Below are 25,784 nucleotides of genomic sequence, written 5' to 3'. Positions count from 1 at the left end.
ATTAGAACGTCAAAATATAATAAGTATTACACACTATTGACAATAAAGCTCTCATGAAATGCCTTAACCCATGGTTGATGACTTTTGTTCAAGTCTACAACACTTTTGACTTTTAGATACCAGTCGTATTTTTCATCTGTGGAAAATTCTGTATCAAAAGTAATGGTCTCTTTGTTGGAGAAAACTAAATGAAAGCAACTTTGAGCCCCCGGATCCTCATTGAAGGTTTCATTATTAATATCTGTTGGTCCCACAACATCAGAGACTTTTAGCAAATTTACTATTATCTTTGCCTTTCTGGTAACTTCATGATAACCGATCAATTTATTACCCTGTAGTTTGAAAAATCTTCTGGCAACATCATCACCAAGATCACCACCTTCTTGTATCAAATATCCTTCCTTGGATATACTTTGTTGTGACTCATATTTGGACATAATACCTAGAGCAATGGCTAGAGATTTGGGGAATTTCTCAAGGGCAGAAGATCTGGATAAATAACAGGTGTCTAGCTTCAATTTACCAATGATATAAGGAGCTCTACGTGGTAGCTGGTGTGGTTTTTTGTTGGATGGTTCATATTGACGTGCCCATTCGTTTTTAACATCCAACTTAATCGTTTTAACTTGGAATCTAGCATGATCTAGGAAATCTTTATCAAGAACCAACTCGCAACGACCGAAAGATCCGTCACGGGCAAAGATGTACTCCCATTCATCTTCTTTAGGTGGTTTAGTGACCAATTTCTTTTCATATTGGTAATGTTCCTTCTTTTTACCAAACAGTTTCTTTTTCGAGGTTATGGGGACTCTCTCTATTACTTCTTCTACCTCTGGCTCATAAACGATCTTCTCATAACGGCATTTCAAAGTCATGATGATTTTACCTTGATTCTTTGGATTCTTATCCAGAAGAACTTCAAATTCTCTGTTTAAATCAATGTAACCGTTTTCTGTCATCGGTTGCCACGGACTTTGAGCGACATTCTTCCCATTGTCAAATTCAAGAGCGAATTGGGCTTTACGGCGTTTAACTCCATGTAACATTATTCCAGATATACCTTTCAATTTCAAGTACAAAGTGCCTGAATCTGGGAATACCTCGCGATCCGCAGCCCTGACTTCCTCTGGTAAAACAGCTTCAGCCGATCCAGAAGGTTTTGTCTTCTCGGCGGCTAAAGCACGATCCTGTTCAACACCAGATAAATCTTCTGTAGTTTCTTCTTCTGCCTCCTCGGTAATTGTGGAATTATTCACTGGTTTAGAAATGTCTTCAAGCTTACTATCAGGTTCTAAGTCAGGTGTAGAGTCCGAAAGTGCTTCTGATTGTAGTGCCTCTAACGATGGTGGTGTACGAGGAACGACTTTTTGCTTTTCGTTCACTTGCTTATCTTGTGTTTTCTTAATTTCATGAACAGGAGATTTGCTTGGACTCACGGCTTTGAAGGGACTCCTTACATGTACTTTACTCATCGGACTGTGGATTGGAGTTTGGTAAAGATTCCCATCATGGAATTCATCGAATAAAACCGAATTTCTCTCGCTTGCTTCTTCGTTGCTAACAACCGCTTCAAGTCCATTGACACTGAGACCTCTACCAATGAAGACGTCATCCATTGGAGTCTTGATATACCCTTGACTAGATTCAGAGTTTCTAGATTGATTGGTATCTACCTTGTCTATGCCAGTTTCAGATTCTAATAATCTGTTCAATACTTCTGAAGGCACTGAAGACTTTCTGTTGCCACTCTCTATTAAATCATATTCTTCGTTCCAAATGTTATAACCGCCTCTCTCCATTTTCATTGACTCTGAGGCTGAATGGTCATCAAAACTTAATGCTTCGAAATAGTGTCCCAAGTCATCAGCTAAGCCACTATCTGGGAGGGAAGATCGTATATCCAATTCCTCAGGTTCCTTGATTAGAAGTTCATCAACACCCGTGTTCCTTTGAGAGCCTTCAGGCGATTGCTTCGTTGCCGTTTGCGTGGCCAAAGGCGCTGGTGGAAATTCATACTCATTGGTGAAGGATCCGAAAGCTGCAGAATTGTTCTCTCTTGCACTTTTAAATCCCAAAGGAGATGCACCAAGGCGGTAGAAGCCTGAGGCAGGTGCTAGAGTAGGTGAACTGACTTCTCTATTTATGTTCTTGGGTGGAGGTGTCAAAACAGGAGTATTTGTATTCCTTTTTGCACTGCGCGGAGGAATAACTACCGGTGATCTTCCTTTTGCGTACTTTGGTGAAAATGCAGGAAGTTTATCCTTCCCACTACTTTGATTAGCACGTATTATACTCTCGTCTTTCTCGACATGTGACGATTGGGGTACCTCCACATGGTTTACTTCAGGAGTATTTGCGAGAGCGGCTAAATGCTCGTAACTCTGGAATTCAAACGCATCAGGCATTAGTGCTGGTTCTGCATTTGAATCTCTTTCCAGTTCATCAAACTTTGAGGTTGGGTCCGCCTCTCGTTTCACTTCTGGAAGTACTTCTCTCTGTGCAATATTGTTATTCCCCACAGGTGCCAACGTTATTGGATAATTGTCAAACGGCGAGTGTTCATCGTCTTCCTCCTTGGTGATAACCTGAGTTTGTAGTCCAAGGGCAGCCAATCTAAGTGGGTTAGACTTTTGATTATTCCTTAAACTATTTCTTAATTGTTTTGAAATCAAAGTGTTCCTGCTTCTAGGATCCATTGCCCTATCAACAGCGTAGATCACATCATCATCGTCTGAGTCAGATGGAATCACAACTCTGTTTTCTGGATTGTAATATCTGGAACGGCTTACAATTCTAGGTTTAAACCTAAATTCAGAATGAGGAGCAGAGTTGGTAGATGATTGACTTGAAACGGATCTTTGAGAGAATTGCGAATTCGCACTGATGGTTGGAGAATGTGATTTCAAATCATCAGCCTGACTGTGCCATATGGAGATGTAATCAGAAGGTTTCACAGACCTTGTTAAATCTAACGAGTCTCCCGATGAATCAAATACTTCTTCGAATGGGTCTTCATTGAAGATAGGATCCGATCCTACGACTGGTATTAGAGGAGGTAAATGAGGGCCTCTGGCTTTCAAAGAAGATAGTCTCTTCAAAGTACCTATCTTAATCGCTGTGTTGGAACCTTGAGAAACTTGGGAATTACCACTAGAGACTCTTGAACTTTCTACTGGAGCAATAGATGCATTCAAATCTTCTGTTAACCTCGAACATTCTGCTTGTGGAGCGTGTTCGTTAGTACCTTCTGAAGCGTAGGATGACGAGACTTCATGTAAATCAGTATACTCAATTCCACTTCTAGATTCTTCTTCATCCGTGTCTAAGGTACGAGATTGATCGCTATCTTCATCAGTTGTATTGGAGCTTTTATAATCTTCTTCACGAAGCGTATCATCATGCTGAGAACTGTCAGCGGAATGGACTTGTTCTTCCACTGGGGAAACTTCTCTAATACCTGATGGTATATCCAGATTCTCTACAGAGGCTTCTCTATTTTCACTGGCCAAATCTGATGTGGAACCGTTTACAGTCTCTTTGGCAGATTCGTAATCAGTTGTAAAGCTTTGAGTGTTAGATGGGTTAGGATGTTTGGTGATTCTGGGGGGTGAATATAAAACATTGTTATCATTTGATGGTTTGTATCGTAATTCAGCAGGGATTTGACCATTGTACTCTAATAATTTGTACCTATCGTTTATAGTAGTTGTCTCCAAATCAGATGCGCTCCCCGCATAAGATGAACCTGATGATACCCGTGAATGCCTTCCCACATTTGCCAGATTGAAATTATTTATATCGACGGTATTAACAAGAGGAATTCTTGACGGTGAGGCATCTGTGATGGGGGATTTTTCTTCTTCATATTCATATTCGTCTTCTTCGTCCTCCTCTTCTTTACCATCTTCCTCGCCTTCCAATCCATCATCGCTTCGTGTATTTAGGGTCAATTGTTGTGTTGGTTGTAGCGCTAAGCTTAGTTTTCTTTGATTAAATTCTTGTCCCACCTGGGTAGCACGAGTATCCACATCTTGAGTCATTTGCTTAAGTTGGTGCATGTTTTGTGTCGAGTCCAATACATTCGATAATTTTGCACTGGTATCTTGTAAACCATGTTCTCTTAATTCGTCAATAGTCAATTCGGGCTCTTCTTCCACTTCCACTTCATCTTCCGACTCTTCTTTTACAGGAAGTGGAGGTAGTAGTTGTTGTGGATGTTGTTTAGGACGTGAGCGCTTCCAACGTGTATCTACATCTTGTGGATATTGTTCAAGTTGAGTTGCAAACTCTTCTGGTGTTGTTGTATATTCGTGTAAATCGACACCTTCACTAAAATCGACAGTTTTCTTGAAAGGTGAAGAAGTTCCACTGCCTGCTATTTTTCTTCCATTAATCTTGTTACGCTGTTGTAAGCTTTCATTTTCCTTTGTGTTATGGTCAACCAGCATCTCCATTGTCTCATCACCTATATCTTGTAGAGGTAGCTTCCACTCAGGTGCGGAGGAATTTTCCATTCCGTCATCTATTTCTTTGAGCAGTGAATCCATGGATCCATTAAGAGTCATGAAGATGATGCTTGTGTAGAACTGAAATACAGAGTTAAGTTAATGGGATAAAGATTGACTTGTGCGAACTAATGCAGAATGTGAAGAAAAACAATGTTACTCACGAGTCGGCTTAAGATTCCTCATTGTTGTTCTTCCTTCAATGAATTGAACTCTGCGCTCAATGGGCCATTCTATCTTGCGTTACTTTGATCTTGATAATCGTTTAAGTAGTCAACTGTTTACATATTTCCTTTTTTGTAACGGTATGTCGTGAATGGAAAGTCCCCTTTCCTAATCGGTACGACGTGTTTACATCATGTGGACATCCCATTGTGTATCATGTGGTCTCTCCTTTACAGTGCAAAGATGAGTTGGAATGAGATAGCATTGATATATTGAGGTGAGACTTTTCAAGGAGCATCATATTGGAAACTTTAAAGTCTTTATCTTATGAAACGAGGAGTCTTATCTGATAAACTGAAGTTAAAGCATATAATTTTTACATTTTGTTAAGGAATCAGTGAAATGTAAGAACAAGCCGATCCTTTGCTACAAAAGAAAAAAAAAGGGAAATTTCTTATTAAAAACGTAGGGACACTCCCTCTAAATGCTTCTTTCATGCTCTTAATCATAAAATAACATTCAAGATGGCTACCATTCCTCTTGCAAGGTTTCTAATGATTGATCTACGGGGATCTGCAGAATTTCGCATGCATATATTATGTCAAAAAACATTTGTGGGATCAAGAAAAAGAAAGGGAAGAAACATGCGTTCCCTCGGCTGCTAGCTGATCCCCCCGCCGTCTGGCGTCCTTTTGACAATACTATTTTTGATGTGGTCCGATGGCTATTTCTGTTTAAGTTTTAATGTGACACTAGTTGGGCCAGTACTTCCGTTTCAGTACACAATGGACAGAGGCCGAGAGGAGGAAGAAGGAGGTGGACTCGATCAAAAAAGATGCGTTAACCACTAGCAACAGGCACGTATATACAGACCCGTAAGGCAAAATAGGTATAACTCTACTCCGCTTCTACCATCAAAATTCTGCCGTAGTACGAAAGAGGCTCGGAATGAAAAGGAAAACAATATTATAAAAAAAGCAAGTGTCATAAGTCCACTTTTCGTAATTTATGACTAGCAAAGATTCTATGCGTTTTAGGCAAATAAAACCCATTCATCCCTTGGGAAGGCTCATACGGGTGATAAAAAATCTTAGCCCTTCTTTTTCACGGGGAACCTAAAGGCAAGCGGATAGGGGGATTGCCAATTTGCCATGACGGGTATATGAATACACTACAGAAGTCGAAATCACAGGAAGTCTCACAAGTAAGACTTCCAAAGGGTCAATTCAAGGGTTAATTGGATCAATCGATAGGCGCTTAGGGTCTCTTACTTTTTTCTTTTAACTTGAAGTGTCGTTGAATCGTCTCTTTGGTTTATATTATATTACACATTATTGTATTTTTTCAAAAGTTCGCTCCCGTCTTAACCTACTGGGATCATCCGCGCGACCTTGCTCAAGTCGAGCCCAATAGCAGAAGAGATATAATAGTGTACTCTACCAGCAATTTTTACTCCATCCCTATCCTGTTTCTTTCAGAAAAGCTGTCCTCGAGGGCTCTTATTATTACTAGGAGAACCTATTTGTCATTGCAGCTGATCTATTCGTGTGCAGAAGGCTATAGGTAGAATCAAAGAAAGGGAAGCTAAAGTAAGATAAACGATGTCTACAAAGAAACCAGATACCAATTTATCCAATATTCCTGAGGTCATTGATCCCGGAATTACAATTCCAATTTTTGAAGATGAAATGGGACCTGATCCTAGTTCGAGTGCAAGTACCCAAGTTGATCAACAACAACCTCAGAAATTAGGCTCTTATAGAGCAAGAGCTGGCAAATTTTCTAATACCTTGAGCAATTTGTTGCCTACTATAAGTGCTAAATTACATCATTCAAAGAAGCAACAACAGCCACAAGGAAAATCACCATCAGAAGGAGGACCAGTAGAGGCGTCGCTAGCAGGAGCTGCCGCTTCTAGAGGATCATCAGGAGGTACAACAACAGTAGCAATGCCTAGTAACGACTCGTCTGAATCTACTGTCGGCTCAAAAAATCTACAAGAGACTCCCAACAAGAGTAAAACCTTTCTACCTCCATTGAATGGTGTTGGCAATTTGACACCACCGAATGATTTAGATAGATTGGTACATTTCCCGGATTCCAACTATTACAGCGTCGGTAGGGGTAGCAGTGGTGCCGCCCCTGGTGGTAGCTGTACTGGTGCAGGACCTCAGCCTCCAAGAACTTCAAACGACTCATTTACTTTTAGTTCTTCAATGCCTAATCAGATTTCGAGAACTAGAAATAACACGGTTAACTCACAGGTTACGTCTATTTCTTCTTTACAACCGAATCCAGCGTCTTCAAGTGTCATATGGTCTGCGAACCAAACTCCTGTTGAACAACCTTTACAGCAGAGTTTTTTCCCATCATTTGGAGATGAAGTTAATCCATTAGCAAATCCCCAAGCATGCCCTTTGAATGAATATGCGAATAATACAGCTTATCCGGATACCCTTATGTCGGGTGGTATCAATAATCAGGCAGCAGCAACACAATTAACGATCCCCCCAAGTAGTAGTGGCAACAACATCAATAATAACAATAACGGTATTAATGGTAATCATAATCGTAATAATAGTATAAATGGTCATAATAACGACAATAATAATATTAATCAAAATGCAGCATTCAACAATCACAATAATAATGGGGCTAAAAAATTGACAATTCCTAATTCTATGTGGTCTAATAATCAAGTACTCAATAGACCGAGATCTCATTCTAATGCATCGAGCATCTATACTGATGCTCCTCTTTACGAACAACAAGGGAGGTCAAGAGCTGCTTCTGTTTTTACATTGTCTCAACCACAACCCCAAGAAATTCCGCTAGTAACTGATGATATAGATTCCAGATCCATCAATTGGGTTTCTACTGATACCATGGTACCGCCCATTAACCAAATATCCAACTTATTGCCTACAAATACCATTTCTATTTCTAATGTGTTTTCATTACAGCAACAACAACCACAATTGATGAACACAGTAAATTTGACAAGTGCTTCTCTGGCAACTTTATGTTCCAAATACGGTACTGTCATTTCTGCAAGAACTTTGAAAGGTCTAAACATGGCATTAGTCGAATTCGATTCCGTGGAAAGTGCTATAAGGGCTCTAGATGCTCTACAAGGGAAAGAGGTGTCCATGATTGGTGCACCTAGTATAGTCTCCTTTGCCAAGGTTTTGCCCATGCATCAACAACCTCCACAATTGGTTATACCTGCGGGTCCTGTCAGTGGACCTGATGCTGTACCTCAACCGTTACTGCAAGAACAATTATTCAATGGTGCGATGACTTTTCAACAACAGGGCAACGTTGCATTACCAATCTTCACGCAGCAACAGCAACAGCAACAACAACAATCTCACCAGCAACAGGTACATGTATCTCAAAATTACAACCATTCCTTTGTACACGTTTCTCCCAATGAAAAGGAACAGTGTCCTTTCCCCCTACCTCCACCTGTGGTTAGTGATCAAATGGAAGTGCTGAATAAGATTATTGATTCTTTTGGAACTGAACATGATCCTATACAAACAAAACATCTCATTAACAATGCGCTCAACTACCAGGGAACCTCAGAGACAAGTGATTTTGGTCCACTACCTGATCCTATGACTCCTAGAGATTTTGATTCCCCCAAATTAAGAGAATTAAGGAAAAGTATTGATGCAAATTTGTTGTCAGATTTAGAAATTGAACAGTTAGCCATTGCCATGTTGGATGAATTGCCGGAATTGAGTTCTGACTATTTGGGCAATACCATCGTTCAAAAATTGTTTACTCACTCTTCGGACATTGTTAAAGATATTATGTTGAGGAAAACAAACAGATATTTGACCTCGATGGGTGTGCACAAGAATGGTACTTGGGCTTGTCAAAAAATTATTAGAATGGCTTGCACCCCAAGACAAATCATGTTGGTGACCAAAGGTGTTGAGAAGTACTGTACACCACTTTTTAACGATCAATTCGGTAACTATGTGATTCAATGTGTGCTAAAATTTGGATTTCCTTGGAACAGTTTTATATTTGAAAGCATTATTGCCAACTTTTGGACAATCACTCAAAACAGATACGGTGCTCGTGCAGTAAGAGCTTGTCTTGAAACTCATGACATGGTGACTCCTGAGCAGACTTTGGCGATTAGTTCTATGATCGTTTTGTACTCTGAGTACTTGGCCACTAACAGTAATGGTACTTTACTACTCAACTGGTTTTTGGACACTTGTACTTTAGCTCATAGACATTCCATCTTGGCGCCCAATTTGGTCACTCACATAGTGGAACTTTGTCGTCACAGATTGGCGTCACTAACGGTTCTCAAAGTATTAAATTATAGAGGTGACGAAAGCGCTAGAAGAGATATCTTGGAGGCAATCTTTGGCAATCCACAATCAGATGAAGTGGTTCAATCTTTACACCAAATTTTGTGTGATAACAACTATGGTCCTACTTTTATCTATAAAGTGTTAACCATGTCTCTATTGGAAGATGATGTAAGGACTCATGCGATTAAACAAGTGCGTAAAGTTTTGTTAGAAACCACACCATCTCAGCAACACCGTCGTTTAATGGAGGAAGTTGGTTTGGCAGCCACCAATTCTCAACCTCAGGGGAACCAAAGCAAGCATCGCTCCAGCATATCACAAGTGCTAAATCAGGATGGTAGCCATTTAAGAGGTCTTTCAGTATCCAGTGTAAGAAGTAATGGCTCTAGACAGAACCCATTGGTACCTACAACTTCTGCTGGCCAATCGTCTTTACAAACTCCTGCCAATACAAATGGTGCTACACCAGGTACTGCTGGTTATATGAATTTTCCAGGGATGTTTCCAATGGGTTACGGTAATAGTAATAATGGTTCATACCCTGTTAATGGCGACGATTTGACCACTCAATTTGATATGCTTAATTTGAACAGCAACACCCACTTATCGTTACCTCAACTGAGTCTAACGAATCCGGGAAACAACGGTGTAAATGTAATGAGCCCTAATAAGAACTCTGCTCAGGATGTTCCTCTGAACAATGGAATGTTCGGATATTAATCCGAAGACAGAAGAACAGAAAGGAAATAAAGAAAAGAAGAGAAGAAAGAAAATGGTTTGCTGCTACTACCATGATAATATGATAATGATACTAATGATACAATAATTAATTTCTGCACATTTTATTTCTTTGTTATGCCATGAACAATTTTTTTTTTATATTTTTTCTTTCCATCTCAAATGTGGTTATTATATAGTCGAGCGGGGGTGCCAATCGTTAATATTAACCCTCCTAATAATTTCCTAATGCCCAACATCATCGTTTTATTCTATTTTATTTTATTTTTATATTATAGTATATTATTTAATTTTATCTCGAAACTACCTAATAAACTACTTTTACTTATTATATTTTATCTTCGTATTCAATGTATTCAATTTCACCTCATATTAGTATAAACTTCCCTGATATATTACAAGAAGCAATAAGAAATATTACATATATGACATCGTAATAACAATAATAATATACTGATTGACAAAATTCGTTGACGCCGATTTGGAGATCGTATATTCCCCGGACTTCCCTACCCGTCAATAGTGATACATCACAAAAGTTTGTTTGAACGCGAGTGTGAATACCAATTCCAAAAATCCCAAAATCCACACTATGCGTTTCGATATATGTATATCCTGAATTCAATAGGGAGTTTGGAATTGATTACTTGTCTTCCAGTACACGGATCAACAAGCATTGCACTTATCCTTTTATACTTCATTTGAGAAGGGCCCCATTTCACTTCGTTTAGTCTCAGATCTCCTCCACTTTTGAATCTGCCAATATTATACTTCTACAGCTACTGATCGGTACTAAAAGATAGTAATAAGGGAAAGGAAGGAGTAGGAACAGAGAAAACTTTCAGAATGGATAATACTCGTAACAATAACGAGGCAAGGAATAATGCACCCAGAGGATTGCCTGCTTCATGGTTTACAAACGTTGTACCTCCAAGAGAATCTTTAACGCACCAAAGTAGAGAGATGATTTCTAGAGAGCATCGTCAACGAGTTTCGAGAATAACGCAAAATGAGAATACTCTACGTGATATCTTTAGAATCAATCCAAATCCTCAGAGGCAGGTCCCACATTTAAATTTGGAAAGTTTAGCTCAACAGGGACAGGAGAATAGACACAGAGGAAGTTTTCCAGTTGCTGAAACACGTTTTTTACCCCAAGGTCCATCTTCAAGAGGTTTAGAGTTAGAGACAGTAACTTCAGATATTAATAATATGATTTCAGATACTGGCGATGTGAGTATATTTAACGTGGTACCCGATGCACTTGATTTACAATCTGATGATCTGAGAAAATTGTATGCTTTCCAAAGTTCTTTACAGCAAAAGGTACAGGCTTATTTGGATATCATAGAGAAAAGAAGGAACGGTATATTAGATGAGATTGGAATAGATAATAGTAAACTAGAAAAAATGCGTTTAACGGATTCCCCTCATGCTGTAAATTTTGTAAACAAATTACAAAGGATGAGATTACGTGCTATTGAATCTGAAACGATGGAATTACAGAGGTTGAGGGTAAGGTTTTTAACAGTAGTGGAGGAATATAGAAGGGCGATGAATGAATACTGTAAGGCGAAAGTAGAAGGTAGACAAGCGCAAAATCCGACTGATTATTTCCAACAATGGATCGAATCTTTAGATCCCAACGATAGCTCAGTTTCAGAAGGATTACAAGAATTATCCTCATGCTCTAAACTTTTAATGAATAATATTTACCCCTCCTCCAACAAAATGCCACTACCCAATCAGCCTCAGAGAAATACCGTTTTCCCACTAGGTCATCTTCCATCTGAAATTTTGCATTTGATATTAGAAAAATTAAGCCATAAATCCGACATTGTAAGCCTTTTGACAGTTTGCAAATTATGGGCAGAGATTATCGTTAAACTACTGTATTACAGGCCTCACATTAATAAACAAACACAATTGGATTTATTCATGAGAACGATGAGTTACAGCTCTAATGAAACAGTTTTCGATTATCGTTCAATGATTAAAAGACTAAATTTTTCATTTGTTGGTGATTATATGCATGATGAAGAATTATACAAATTTATTGGTTGTCGAAATTTGGAGAGACTGACCTTAGTGTTTTGTAAGCATGTCACTAGTGATTCCATTTCTGAAGTTCTTAAGGGATGTCGATATCTACAAAGCGTGGATATTACTGGTATAAAGGAGATCTCTGATAATATCTTTGACACATTAGCTGAAAGCTGTCCAAGGGTTCAGGGGTTTTACGTTCCACAGGCCAAAAATGTAACTTCGAAAGCGTTAAGCAATTTTATTACACATGCACCAATGTTGAAAAGAGTTAAGATCACCGCCAACAACAATATGAATGACAGTTTAGTAGAGTTGTTTGCCGACAGATGTCCCATGTTAGTAGAAGTTGACATCACTTCATCACCGAATGTTCATGACCACAGTCTTTTGCATCTATTTACCAAGTTGACTCAACTCAGAGAATTTAGAGTCACTCATAACACGAACGTTACTGATAAACTTCTTCTAGAATTATCCAAAAGTGTTAATCTACTTCCATCGTTAAGACTTTTAGACTTATCAGGATGTGAAAATATTACTGACAAGACCATTGAAAGGGTTGTTGCCCTGGCACCAAAATTGAGAAATGTGTTTTTAGGTAAATGCAGCAGAATTACAGACCATTCCTTACATCATTTAGCCAGACTGGGGAAGAACTTACAAACGGTGCATTTTGGCCATTGCTTCAACATTAGTGATCAAGGTGTAAGAACTTTAGTGCAATCGTGTCCTCGAATTCAGTATGTGGACTTCGCATGTTGTACCAATTTGACCAACAGAACTCTTTACGAATTATCTGATTTAGCCAAATTGAAAAGAATAGGATTGGTAAAGTGTTCACAAATGACAGATGAAGGTCTTTTAAATATGATTTCATTAAGAGGTCGTAACGATAGTTTGGAGAGAGTCCATCTTTCATATTGTTCGAACTTGACGATTTATCCAATTTACGAGCTTTTAATGGCATGCCCTCGATTATCTCATCTATCACTAACAGCAGTGCCTTCATTTTTAAGACCAGATATCACAGCTTTCTGTAGACCTGCACCTGCTGACTTTAGTGATAACCAACGTCAGATATTCTGTGTCTTCTCGGGAAAAGGTGTTCACAAGCTCCGTCACTATTTAATGAGTTTGACTACACCGACGAGTGGACCACAAACGGACCTAAGAGAAGTTTTAACCAAATACGTCTCTACAAGGAACTTACTTCACCAAGGTGAAGATTTTGAGCATGGGATGAATAGAATAGTCAGTGAATTAAACCAAGATTCTGCCGCCATCTTAGCGGCAACCGGATTAAGTCAGATGAATGGAATGAACAACGACTTTTTATTCCAAAATATTGAGTTTGACAAATTGGATGACGTATTTAATTGGTATGAGGTTTCATTACCAACACCACGTCTCACACCTCAAGAAATTAAAAATTTATTATCACTTGTGGACAAAAAATTTTGTGAAGATCCATTTGATGAAGAATACGATGAAGTAGACGTTGTGGTTGCGCCTGGTGCCGATCACGATTTGAATAACGAGCTTTGTCACATTGTAAGGAAATTTCATGAACTTTATGACCGTGTCAACGATTTCGAAGTTAATGTTGCTAGTTTGGCTCGTGTTCAATTCCAGTTTACAGGATTTTTATTACACGAAATGGCCCAAATCTACATGCAAATGGTTGATTTGAATAGACAAACTTCTCAAATTCAAAAATTTACTTATGATTCAGGTTTGGAGGCTTCCATTAAAGGATTTTCAATCTGGAGGCTATTATTTATCGAAAGATTTGCTGCATTGGTTAAAAAATACAAACTTTCGACTGTAGTTTTAAGATTGTACTTGAAAGATAGTATTACATTATTGACGAGACAAAGAGAGTTGTTTTTAGCACATCAAAGGTCAACATGGAATCCAGCCAATGACAATGAAGAAGAAGAGGATCCTATGTTTTGGCAACAGTTTGGAGACAGGGTACAAATATCTCCAGATCAGATGCGTATAATTCAACTAGGCCTACGTGGTCCGCCTGTGATGGGTGGTAACGGGTTACAACCAATCATGGACGTAGATAACATTAATCAGGTGGATGGCAGGTCGGGAACTCCAGACGAAGATACAGTTTTGGAGGATGCATGATCTTAATTAATAATTCTATTCTATTCTATTTTTTTTTTTTTTTTTTTTTGTAATTTCTTAACATATAAATAATTCCACCGGGGTATTTGATAAATAGCATAAATTGATAATGAATGGGTAAATGTATGTATATAATATTGGGGGTTGGGCTAGCTAAAGTCATCTATTTTTTCACGTCATCAACAGTTACTTCCAGTCTTTCCGCCAAACTGACTAACGCATTATCATCATCAAGTGATTTAACGCTTTCAGCGACACGATCAAATTCATTTCTCAACATTTCCAATTTCCTTTTAACATCTCCCTGGACAATGTTCTTCAATTCATCTCTTTTTCGAATAATCCATTGCGAAAAGGTAATACTCATTTCTTCTTCCGGCATTTGTTTGATGAAAAATGCTAAGTCTCCATCTTTATCATTCGCCAATGTAGCATCATTATTATTAATGTACTTTAACATGTCGTGGAAATAAGATTTAACTAGGGTTTTATCTTCATCCATTTTAAACATTTGATTCTCATCTTCAGCGGCTACTTCAAGCGATAGACATGCACTCGGTTTATCTGCAGTTCTCCCTTCGACAGGCTCATTTAATTCTGATGTAATCTTTGGTTCATGCTGTTTCTCTGATTCGTCTATTTTTCCCACAAGTTCCAATTCTTGAGGACTACCTCTTATTTTTGCCGCACTTAATCGCACCTCTGGGTCATGATTTAATGAGATATCTTTCTGTGGAGATTCTTTTTTGTCACTTGACGGATTCCTCCTATCGTCGTCCTGCTCTTTCAAAGATTGCCCACTTATCCCAGGAGACTCTTCTTTAAGAGACGATTTCCCCCCCTCTCCAGATTGACTATTACCAATAAAAAAGCCTTTGGAGACTTTCCTATCAGGTAACGGTGTTCCTGTATCTAAAGTTTCGATATCTGGGGATGACCCCCGCGGAAGCTCTCCAAAATGATCTGAATCATACGCCGATTCTGCAGGTAATGATTTAACAGATTTTTCTTTGGAGAGGACTAAGATTACGGCTTTCAAATGCAATTGATCCCTGGTTATCCAATTGTACAGGCGGTGCTGGTATGGGGCCTGATAAAGATGAAGAATCGGAGCTTAATTCTGCATCTATTGGTATACTTCTCAAATCACCACGAGATACTTTATTTTGAGTGGGAAGCATTGCAGATGAACTTCCTGGTCTACTTGTGTTTTCAACGATTGTATCTGGACGCGCTAAGGTTTTAGATGATGGCGATGGAATTTCGAAGGCATTATTACCATGCGTGCTGAAACTGAATTCATCCTTACTATCATCAAGGATCGGATTTTTTCTACCTAATTCATTGATTCTTTCTCTATGAGCTCTAAAATTCAAGACCAAATCTTTTGCCTCATCCAAATGGAAAGACGGATCACTATCATCTGATATCAATTGCGTGTTGTTTCTCTTTAATTTCCTCTTTTTCCTCATTGGCGAAGAACTTACTTGTGGGGAGGAATGTGCATCTGACCGGTCATCCTCATCATTTGTGTGATGTTCCTGCGGGATCTCAACGGTCTCACGTATAGATTCCACCAGATCCCCATCGATCTTCGAGAAGAAAAAACACTGTCCACCTTGACTTGCCTTAAAATGTTCTTTTAATGGATCATCATCCAATTGCCAATGTCCCAATATCTGTTTACAATATATGCAGTAGCAGGCATCAGTATCTTTTTCACTCATGAGTTCTTCAAAACCGGTAAATGAATTGTCGTATCGTACTAAACCAGCATCTGCCATCCTTTGGGAGTTTAAATTTACATCATTACTATGTGGCCAATTGTTCTCATACGTAAATGCAAACAGGCGTTTAATTCTTGCATCTAGTGGATTCCGAAACCATTCATCTTCATTCCAATCACCATTAAAACCTTGTAAAATTTTCCATTTCATATATGAATAGAGACATCTCGGTTCGTGCGTTTCCCAATGTTGTCTTAATACGCTCATCAAAGTCTCCACAACGTCTTTTCTCTTAGATCTACAATCTTTTAGATCGTGAGTAACTCTGCGACAATAGATACAACCAACAGCATCTTTATATACAATCCCAGTTGTCGAATCTCTTGACGGACAGTAGAAAAACCCCAGTCTTGCCATTGATTCATAGGGTATAAGCGTATACCTCCATCTAAATTTCTTACCGTCTACAATAGAAGTCCTTTGAAATGATTTAATCCTTGAATCTACAGTTAGCATGTTAGACACATCGCCAACGATGAAATCTTCAGACATGATGCAGCAATTTGAACCCGACTTCCTTTGATATGTGCAATTGTCTTGTCTCTTTCTTGATTAAGAGTAAGCATGTTTTCTGTTAAAGACTAAAGACTACTACCGTGAAAATTATATAGATCTACATATACAAAAAAAAAAAAAAAAATTCAACAAAAAACGACGAGAAATAAAGGAGAGAAAACTGTACATGCCTCATTCCTCATTCCTCATCTTCTTCTTCATCTTCATCGTCAGATTCTGCCGTCTGTAGCCACGTTATGAATGGTTTAGCTGCTTTACGGACTTTCTTGGACACATCCTTGGGGACGTACTTCTTGGAGCACTTAGTACCGAATTTGATGATTTCTTCTTCAGAAACGATATCGTTGTTGTATAGTTGCACTAAGATCTTGGGTAGTGTAGGAATTAACTTCTTATGCTGTAGACCCAATAATCTTTCCAAACCACCAAGGAATTCCTTTTCATAATCTTGAGAAACTAACACTTTGGTTAAGAAAGGTGCATGTTGTGTGATTTCTTCAACTATATTCTCATCAAACATACATTGTGCAAGGACACATGCCATTTTGGAGTCCTTTAGAATATCCATCTCTGCAGCCTTTTTGAAAATTTCCACATCAGATGGTAATTTGCCTGCACCTTCGGAATTTGAATTTAGAATCCATTCACCAAATTCTTCAAGCTTACCCATATCATCTGTTAGTACGTCAGCACTGACTTGTAATTCCTTTGCACGTTGTCTAATGGCTTCTTCAGACATATCAACAGCCCATTCATCATCTTTCACTTCAATTTTCTCCAAGGTAGATGCAGCAGCCTTAATTTGGCGTGCTAATTCATCTTCATCTTCATCCGCATCCATGTTAGAAGACTGAGATTTACCCTGAGCAATATCACTGATGGAAACACCACCACCACGCACATTGGCTGATGCAGTAGCTGCCTTCTTCTTCTTCTTGTTACCACCGATAGATTCAGGTGGATTCTTGAGAATAAATGATGATAACTTGTGTCTTAGATCCATCGGCGTTCTCTTACCACATGCTTTACAGTCCCTAACCAGGTCGCTATCTTTTGTGATGGAAATTTCAGTTTCAGGATTCTTACAACTACCACATAAAACGAACTTGCTGATGAAACCGTCTAAAACGTCTTGCAATTTGGCTGGTTCGTGAACACCGTTAACCAAATAACGATCTGCATCTATCATAATAGATGTCTGAGCACCTAATTCAAACCCAAAGTACTTAACAATGTAGGTTGTTGGTCTGTTTAATGCTCTTGCAATATCGGAAACGTTTAAAACAGCGGTCTTGATACCGTTACCTCTACCTTCCACCTTGGCCTGGATGGGAGGCATCTTATAACGGTAAAAGGGATCATGGTTGTCTCTGCAGATGTTGATAGACATGATGGTGCGAGCAACGAATCAACAAATGTTCCAATACTGTGGTATCTTTACCTATTGATAGTTGTTCGTTGTGGTGATGAGTTCTACGGATATTCCCTTTATACAACAGCCAAAAATTTTCAAACTACGTATAAAGCGATCCGCAGCTTTCGAATTCAATATGGATTCAAAGAATTATCAACATTGAACCCATATGACCTTTAAAGATGCCTAGATATCAGTTCAGATATCCAGTATCAATTGAAGGATTGATTTCACCATGGACGCTATTAGAGGGAGATACATTTCCATATGTACAAGCAAAGTCTACACCCAGTTCTCACCAGAGGAGCTTATGGAACTTAACGATGGTTGTAAGAGATATATGCAGTTGAAGGACCCCAGTTTAGGTCAGGCACAGTACTTTTCGCTAATGGAAATGTTGTTTTATCTAGCCGTATATTTATGCAAAGACGTGGAAGCTCAAGTTCTTTACAATACATTTAGGGATAGACTTGGTGAAGACTCACCCCGATTATATGGTATGAAAAGTACGCTTTTACAAATCAACGAAAGTGATTCAGCAGCCGTTGAGTTCATCGAAAAGCTAATTAAGGAAAGATTAGAAGTCGATACAGATAGTATCAGCTATCTACTATTGCAAAAAAGGTTAATCGCTATTCAATCAAAGAATCACGATAAGGAATGGGTTGTACGTCAATTACTAAATCTAATCGAAAAATTTCCAATAGATCCTGAAATTTGGTGGTTTGCAGCTCAAAACTACTTCGAATTGGGCCAATTTGAACGTGCGGTTTACTGTTTGGAAGAGGTAATTCAATTAACACCTTTCAATTACGTGGCATCTGCTCGGTTAGCGGAAGTATTGTACTACAAATCGATGCGTGTTGATAAATCAGTCGCCAAGACCAAAGCTACTTTACAAAATGCTCTAAACAATGCATTAAGAAGCGTTGAGCTGAGTGAAAATTATCTAAAGGGTTGGTCACTTGTTGCACTTACATCCTCTAAACTAGATGGAAAGAATAAAATTTTGCAATTGGCCAAATCTAAACTACAGATAATTGCAAATGGTTCTAACGCTCAAAACAAGGTTACCGCAGAATTAATTCTCAAAAGTATATAACGAATATCAAAGTTTCAAAATGCTAGTGATTCGCATTGTCGACTAACGAGAGGTGTATTCTGCACAACCCAATTGCTGTCCCTAAGAGCTGCCTTTGGATCATGAGAATGCGAAGATCTGTGTCTGAGGATAATATCCTTGTAAGCACCTTCATGTTCTTTGAACTCTCTCAAGACTTTATTCTCCTGAAATTCTATGCAAACCCTTGTATCTATCACTCTTATTAAAACGTCATCGACCCTTAGGAAAAACCGACTAAGAATTAGTAACCTTTCATCCATAACACGTATCTTCACGTTAAGCATGGAAATACCGTTATCCGCCAACTCATCTTCAAAAAGAATCATATCATCATAGAACAAAATGTTATCAGGTCGTGATAATTTATCTATTGGTAGCTTCGCCTCATCGTCCCTTTGTAATCTCGATGTCCCACTTTCAGTTCCCTTGTATTTAGTCGTATAAGTCCAATCGTAGTGATGAGCAATCTTCAAGGAAGATTCCTCGATGTCAAAACTTGCACCTTCTGGCAGGTTTTTCCTGTGCTTCTCTTGTTTTGAATCAATCCATTTTTGGGAATATGCGACCCTGATACCAGAGTCCTCTAACTTAACGTGCTTTAAGGCATCAAGTGCGTTAAATTCTAATGTCCAATTGTCTCTAGTGTTCTCTACCCTTACATAATTATTACCGAAGATCATTTCTGGTAAAGTCAACCCTTTCAATTTGTTACTCTCCCAATTCTCAAACTCTTGTGAATTTAATATCGGTCTCTTTCTAGTAGAAATTGTCCAATTATCAATCGTTACAGAAGGACAATCCTCTAGGGGCAAAGTTGCTCTTGGTGATGGTATAATCGTTGTACCACATCTTGCACATGGTGGGTTATTTGGGTTGTTACAAATATGCCTTGGTGTAGTTGCGCTGGGCCTCGGATATACGCTTCTGCTTGGTATTGGAAGTTGTTCTCTTGTAAAGTCTTGTTGTTGCTGTTGTGGCTGCTGATTAACCGGTAATCTTGCATGAACAGTTCTTGCATGGGCATCCCTAGCACTGTTAACCTCTATAACATTTATACCTTTAGTATGATACCTTTTACCAGACATTTTAAGTGAATGGTAAGCCGCCCTCGTTTAAACTTTCACTCTTTTTTTTTTCCTTTCTTTGTATAGACTGATGACATGTAGTGGTAAGCTTTCTTTCAACTCATTTGCTTCTTCCTCTTGTACTTCAAAAAAGGTCCAGGCAGCATAAGAACACGAGACTATCCCTCAATAGTAATACTAATAATGAAGAAGGTTGGATATCGTCAAAGTCATCTGGTAAGGATTATAGCTGCTGCTGCGCTCGTGGGACTTTGGTGGTTTCTCTCCTCGAGTGAGCTTTCATATACAAAGCCAGAAATCGATTACAAAGGTGATGGCACTCAGCTTCAAAATCAAAATCAACCCAAACCCAAACCCACCGAGGGTGCTAGCGTCCCAGGTACTATAATGCCGTCAATGCCGGATCAAGAGGCTAAGAAAGAATTAGGACGTGCATCTTGGAAATATTTCCATACCTTACTGGCAAGATTCCCAGATGAACCTACCGAGGAACAAAGAAACAAGCTAAACAGTTTTATTCATCTCTATGCAGAACTATACCCCTGTGGTGAATGTTCCTATCATTTTGTGAAGATGTTAGAGACCAATCCACCCCAAACCTCTAGTAGAGTTACCGCTGCCATGTGGGGTTGTCACATTCACAATATAGTCAATGAATACTTACACAAGCCCATTTACGATTGTTCGACGATCTTAGAAGACTACGACTGTGGATGTGGTGATGGTGAAGGTAAGATCCGTGATAGCTTAAAATCTAACAAAGTTTCCCTACAAAGAGAAGGTCAGCAAGGTGGATAAAAAAAAAAAAAGAAGTTCTTAAACTAAATAATAACCAAAACAAATACTACATGATTGTACAACAGGCAGCGTCACTACCTGAACCGCGGACCTGCCCCGGTGCCTGTCTCAGTCTTAATCTTTGGCCATCTCGGAAGTGATTAGCACCTGGACTTGGGTACCCCCATATCTCGGGAATCGCATAATCCTTATGGGTGGAAACATAATTAACTATTGAAAGACATGCATTAGAGGCTGTGATTCTCTCCCTAGACAGTTCACCCCTGAGTTTATTATTGAGTCCGTTGACTCGCTTTAGTTTAAGGTACTTAATCTTCAGTGAAAGCTGCTGGTCCTGATTCATCTGAGCTTTATACCGATAAGACTACATATGCTTCATACTGACAAGTTCAATTGTAATAGGTTTTTTGTATGTATTCTCCCTCCCCCCATCGCCTAATATCCTAAATACTGAACCACTCTTGAGGCACTCGCTTCTCCGAAACATCCTGTAAACGTTAGATCTTAACTTCAACACACATTCATAACAAACCAGAAAAAAAGTAAATCAAAGATATAAAAAGAAATAATGGAACATCCTGCTTATACTTTAGGGTTTTTGACAGCTTTTGGAGGTGCCATGGGCTACTTCCGTAAGGGCTCAGTTCCATCATTGGCTGCTGGACTCTTGTTCGGTGGAATCTACGGCTACGCAGGTTACTTGTTGCACCAGAACAGTGACGGCGGATTAGAAATTGCCCTAGGTACCTCTGCTATTCTACTAGCTACTGGTATTGCAAGAGGTGTACCATCCAAGTTTACTAAACCGGTCCCCGTTGCTTTGACCCTGCTTGGTGGTGTCGGTTCTCTCTACTACTTCAAGAAGTACAAGGAATTCTACTAATTTAGACTAAGTATTTAAATATCGAATTAAGTAGCTCCTTAAGCAGGTATACCGATGTACCTGGTCTCTCTTAGGAGGGTGTCCATCTATATAGGCCTTTTGTCAGCAAATATCACGTGAATATCACGTTCCACATTCTCTCTCCGTCGGAGTTTCGGACAATGCTGATCTCCCCTCCCCCACACTCGTATGCCCCACTACGACGATAAAAGAATTAAGTACTCATAGGACAATATATCAATAGTATCTTAAAAACATCAATGCTTAAAATGGTATAAAACACCTATGCTATGTTACAAAATAGTATAAATCTCATTTTTTTTTTATTTTTATTTTTTTTAATAACAAATCCGTTCGTTACCCATATTGTTTCTCCATACCGTTTCCACCCAGTCCAAATTAGCTTATTTCTGCTCGCAGACGCTGTTTTGTCTAGTTGATGGTGCTGAGACTGGTGACAGTTCTGGGATAACAAATGGTTGTTGAATTTCTGAAGTCAAAGGTAGGAAAGCCATTTTATTGTAGTTGTAGTTGTTGTAGTTGTTGTTGTTGTAGTTGTAGCCTGTAATGAAGCTTGTTGTTGTTCTTGATGATATCTTGACAGAAGCTGGAGATAGCTCTAAGGAACTGATCTTACTACTCTTTATATACTTTCTCCAGGCTATATTGATGTATGACCAATAAGTGGGTCATACTTCGTAAATGCTACAATACATGTGCGCCGGGTCATGCAAAAGGATCACTAATCTTGGTCATACCCGTCCATATCCAGGCACAGGTAGGTCATTAACCTCCTTCCCTGGGTCATCTTCATTCCTTCTTTGTCTTTCCTTCGCCCGGTCATGCAAAAATTATTACGTCACCTAAACGACATTAATCTCTCGTTTATTCCGAAGATAAATCATATCACGTGCAATGCGTTACCCTTCGTGGAAAAGGATCTCGTTTGCTGAGAACTATGCATCTGTTAGAATGCGAAAGGTACCCCTTAACATGGCCCTTGGCAATCAGGTTGGCAAGCACACACTCGAGCTGGTCAAGGGATTCGTCGCTTCGTTTGTTACGCGTAAAGACGTCCAGACGCGTAATACTCTTCTGCGACCCGTGTAACCAACATAACTTACAGTACTTCAACACAACCATTTCTCTCAACTGCAACATGCAAACGTACAGGTTATGGCTCAAAAAGAACCGTTCGTATCTCTCCAGGTGCTCATCGTACGCTTCCACGTTCCCGTCGATAAAGCATCTAAGGGGTACATCGTAGTACTTCATCAGTTTGCTAAAGGTCTTGGCATCGCATATCTTTTGCAACGTTTTCACGTTACAATATCTTCTTTCGCAAAGCATCGTTTGTGGAACCAGTAACAAAAGTATGTACCACAGCTGATCGCTGTGATAAGAACAGTTGGCTAAAGCCAACTGTAAATGTTTACACGAGACTTCGTGCTTGCCTTCATATGCATAGTGCTCACCGATGTAGTAGTGATATGCAACTATGTGAGACGGGACGTCTTTATTCAACTCATTTGACCTGCTTTCGAGAACTTTGATCAAGTTCTTAGTCATATCACGATTCTGTAGCCTGTGGTAGATCTTGCACTCCAAAGGCGCTAGGCTGTAGCACCCGACGCGTCTGTTCTCAATGTCATTTGGGTTTCTATCGTTGAGACAAAGGTTAAAACTCCGATGTATGGTTCTTGCGCATTGTGATAATTTAGAGTTGTTTGTATCAGCGTCATCACAAGTTTCAGTTTCCTTGAAACATTTATCGACTAGGTTTCGTGCAACACCATACAGTAAATTTGTTATCCAGCGTGTTTCTGATTCTGCGATTCTGTTCAATAGTCTCAGCTGTAGTTCAATACTGTTAAAATCTGGAGCCATACGCATTTGATAAGTTGCTTGATATAGTTCCCGCCATTTACCAGCATTATTATTGTTCAATATGGATGCCACTTCATCTGCATCGACATCGTCCTCTAACTCATCGCCAATGAGGAATCGTAAGATGGAACTGCACAGGTTATCCATTGCTGAGAAGCCACGACTTTCACAAGAAACAGATTCGCCAAGGAAAAACGGAGGTATCAATCTGTCGTTAGATTTACAACAGTCTAATACTGACAATGCTGGTAGCGATAATGAACGTGAGCATGAACAACTACTGTACGCGTTAGCATCAAAGAAAAGAAACATCAGCGAACTGGAACATGAGTTGAAAATCGCCCGCAAGGATCTTAGAGAATTAGAAGAACAGTGGAAACTACATGCAGCCTCTAAGCAACCTGGCAGTTCTCTACAGAATTGGCACAATAAACTACAAAAAAGTGTCGAAGGCGGTGGGATTCTCAAGAGTTTAGTCAACAAGTTCAGCGAGTTCACTCAACCTGACGCTCAGAACGAAGAGGCAGAGTTCGACAAATGGCAAGATCGTCAACAGGAAGGTTTCTACCTGAAGAATAAACTTGATTACGACGACGATGAAGAAGTAGAAGAGGAGGAGACGGGTGGTACTCTTGTGGGCCAAGAGAGGGCGTACCGTAGATGAGACGGGCGTTGTTGTAGCTTCATCATATATGCTGTATAGTTTGTTACCCGCACGCAGGGCGTGTATAGTAGTAATTCTAAGACGGTCAGAGAAAGGATAATTGTTAAAGGTAAAGGAGAATAACCAGCCAACCAAAACAGGGGTAAAGTGTAAGGAATCAAGTAATGATTCTTCTGGACAGTACTCACTTCAATGACATACGCCATGCTATACGTTCACGTAGTGTGGCATGGGACGCCCTCGCTAGATCTGCAGAGATAAGTGAACCCGATGCATCCAACGCCAAGTGGATTGAAAGCATGCTAGTCAAACATGCCAATGAACCTGGATTCCAGATAGAGTCAAATTTCAAAATTGATGCGACGACAATTGATCCGTTAATCCATCTTTTACAAACCTCAACCAATGCGGATTCCAAAAAGGCTGTTCAAAATCTCTTGGCCGAAATGTTATCATCATCAGACTACAACGATCAATTGATTAGGTTTTTCGTTGAGAATCCCGATAGAGTGAATGGATTGTTTGAAGTCTCGCTGCAAGGTGACCGCCAAACCGTTTTAATCTCGGCTTTCAACTTGGTTTCCTTACTCATACAACCAACTTTACAAAATGAATCCTTAGTGGAACAACTGGTTAACAATGACAATTTCCTACAGATCTTGACCGATTTGGATTTGAAGGACACCTGTTACGTCTGTGTCAGATTACTACAAGAACTAGTGGCGTTACCAGTTTACAGACCAATAGCTTGGCAGGCCCAGCAAAAATATTTACCGACATTATTTGCAGTTGTGGGTCAAGCATTGAATTCAAACAGTGCAACAAAGGTCGTGGCAACCAATTCTAACAATTTGGGGATCCAACTACAGTACTACTCACTGCTGGTCATATGGTTATTGACTTTTGAACCAAAATTCGCCCATGAATTGACCGTACAGTATTTACCAAGTTTTTTGAACTTGCTGAAGTTGGTCAAAGTGACCATCAAAGAGAAAATCTCAAGATTATGCATCTCCATAATTCTACAATGCGTTTCACCACAAGTCAAAAACCACAAACATGTCATTAGAAGTTTGTTGTTATTGGGTAATGCGTTGTCAGTGTTACAATCATTGAGCGAGAGAAAATATTCTGATGATGAGTTGAGAAACGATATGTCAACCTTAAAGGACATTCTTGACCAGCAATACCAGGAATTGACGTCATTCGACGAATACTTGGCCGAACTTGACTCCAAGTTGTTGTGTTGGTCACCATCGCATGTCGATAACGGATTCTGGTCTGAAAACGTGGATAAATTCAGATCGAACCACTGGAAATTGTTCAAGCAATTGATCGACCTGTTAATCGAAGCCAAGGAACAAGGAATCAACGATAAAAAGCATAAAACCATCCTTGAAGTCGCCCTGAGTGACATCACGCACGTTGTTGATCTACTACCCGAAAGTGTGGACGTATTGGGTGAATTGAAGGGTAAAGTTGTCATTATGGAGTTGCTGAACCATCCTGACTCAAGAGTCAAGTACGAGGCTCTAAAGGCAACACAAGCTGTTATCGGTTATACTTTTAAATAATAAGAATGATAATAATAATAATAAAGAAAATAGAGATATTATACTATACTATATGTTATGTTATATTATATTATATTATATTATATTAATAGACTAATCAAAATGTTGTACAGTCTTTCCTAT

The 25,784-nt window shown here is 39.2% G+C and overlaps 11 protein-coding genes across 11 annotated transcripts; 6 read left to right on the top strand and 5 right to left on the bottom strand.

The window, feature by feature from the left end:
- Window positions 1-26: 26 nt before the first annotated feature.
- BUD4 (Bud4p) lies at window positions 27-4,565 on the bottom strand (the record flags this gene model as incomplete). Its single annotated transcript, XM_002498696.1, has 1 exon — window positions 27-4,565. The coding sequence occupies one exon, from the start codon at window positions 4,563-4,565 to the stop codon at window positions 27-29; it is 4,539 nt and encodes a 1,512-aa protein (XP_002498741.1).
- A 1,706-nt stretch (window positions 4,566-6,271) lies between these two features.
- JSN1 (Jsn1p) lies at window positions 6,272-9,727 on the top strand (the record flags this gene model as incomplete). The annotated part of the gene is made up of 1 exon (XM_002498695.1): window positions 6,272-9,727. One exon carries the CDS (start codon window positions 6,272-6,274, stop codon window positions 9,725-9,727), a length of 3,456 nt encoding a protein of 1,151 aa, XP_002498740.1.
- An 864-nt stretch (window positions 9,728-10,591) lies between these two features.
- Window positions 10,592-13,930, top strand: GRR1 (SCF ubiquitin ligase complex subunit GRR1; the record flags this gene model as incomplete). Its single annotated transcript, XM_002498694.1, has 1 exon — window positions 10,592-13,930. One exon carries the CDS (start codon window positions 10,592-10,594, stop codon window positions 13,928-13,930), a length of 3,339 nt encoding a protein of 1,112 aa, XP_002498739.1.
- Window positions 13,931-16,411: 2,481 nt separating this feature from the next.
- Window positions 16,412-17,623, bottom strand: TIF5 (translation initiation factor eIF5; the record flags this gene model as incomplete). Its single annotated transcript, XM_002498693.1, has 1 exon — window positions 16,412-17,623. One exon carries the CDS (start codon window positions 17,621-17,623, stop codon window positions 16,412-16,414), a length of 1,212 nt encoding a protein of 403 aa, XP_002498738.1.
- Window positions 17,624-17,882: 259 nt separating this feature from the next.
- Window positions 17,883-18,749, top strand: EMC2 (Emc2p; the record flags this gene model as incomplete). Its single annotated transcript, XM_002498692.1, has 1 exon — window positions 17,883-18,749. The coding sequence occupies one exon, from the start codon at window positions 17,883-17,885 to the stop codon at window positions 18,747-18,749; it is 867 nt and encodes a 288-aa protein (XP_002498737.1).
- A 14-nt stretch (window positions 18,750-18,763) lies between these two features.
- Window positions 18,764-19,855, bottom strand: TIP41 (Tip41p; the record flags this gene model as incomplete). The annotated part of the gene is made up of 1 exon (XM_002498691.1): window positions 18,764-19,855. One exon carries the CDS (start codon window positions 19,853-19,855, stop codon window positions 18,764-18,766), a length of 1,092 nt encoding a protein of 363 aa, XP_002498736.1.
- A 183-nt stretch (window positions 19,856-20,038) lies between these two features.
- ERV2 (flavin-linked sulfhydryl oxidase) lies at window positions 20,039-20,653 on the top strand (the record flags this gene model as incomplete). Its single annotated transcript, XM_002498690.1, has 1 exon — window positions 20,039-20,653. The coding sequence occupies one exon, from the start codon at window positions 20,039-20,041 to the stop codon at window positions 20,651-20,653; it is 615 nt and encodes a 204-aa protein (XP_002498735.1).
- Window positions 20,654-20,699: 46 nt separating this feature from the next.
- STE18 (Ste18p) lies at window positions 20,700-20,996 on the bottom strand (the record flags this gene model as incomplete). Its single annotated transcript, XM_002498689.1, has 1 exon — window positions 20,700-20,996. One exon carries the CDS (start codon window positions 20,994-20,996, stop codon window positions 20,700-20,702), a length of 297 nt encoding a protein of 98 aa, XP_002498734.1.
- A 225-nt stretch (window positions 20,997-21,221) lies between these two features.
- On the top strand, window positions 21,222-21,536 carry TMH11 (Tmh11p; the record flags this gene model as incomplete). The annotated part of the gene is made up of 1 exon (XM_002498688.1): window positions 21,222-21,536. The coding sequence occupies one exon, from the start codon at window positions 21,222-21,224 to the stop codon at window positions 21,534-21,536; it is 315 nt and encodes a 104-aa protein (XP_002498733.1).
- Window positions 21,537-22,442: 906 nt separating this feature from the next.
- ZYRO0G17248g (uncharacterized protein) lies at window positions 22,443-23,735 on the bottom strand (the record flags this gene model as incomplete). Its single annotated transcript, XM_002498687.1, has 1 exon — window positions 22,443-23,735. One exon carries the CDS (start codon window positions 23,733-23,735, stop codon window positions 22,443-22,445), a length of 1,293 nt encoding a protein of 430 aa, XP_002498732.1.
- Window positions 23,736-24,251: 516 nt separating this feature from the next.
- On the top strand, window positions 24,252-25,661 carry VMA13 (H(+)-transporting V1 sector ATPase subunit H; the record flags this gene model as incomplete). The annotated part of the gene is made up of 1 exon (XM_002498686.1): window positions 24,252-25,661. One exon carries the CDS (start codon window positions 24,252-24,254, stop codon window positions 25,659-25,661), a length of 1,410 nt encoding a protein of 469 aa, XP_002498731.1.
- Between the last annotated feature and the right edge of the window lie 123 nt (window positions 25,662-25,784).

This window comes from Zygosaccharomyces rouxii, assembly GCF_000026365.1.
Source record: "Zygosaccharomyces rouxii strain CBS732 chromosome G complete sequence".
Classification (NCBI taxonomy): Eukaryota; Fungi; Ascomycota; class Saccharomycetes; order Saccharomycetales; family Saccharomycetaceae; genus Zygosaccharomyces; species Zygosaccharomyces rouxii.
Note: the sequence above shows the minus strand (reverse complement) of the source record. Positions and strands in the feature narration are given on the sequence as shown.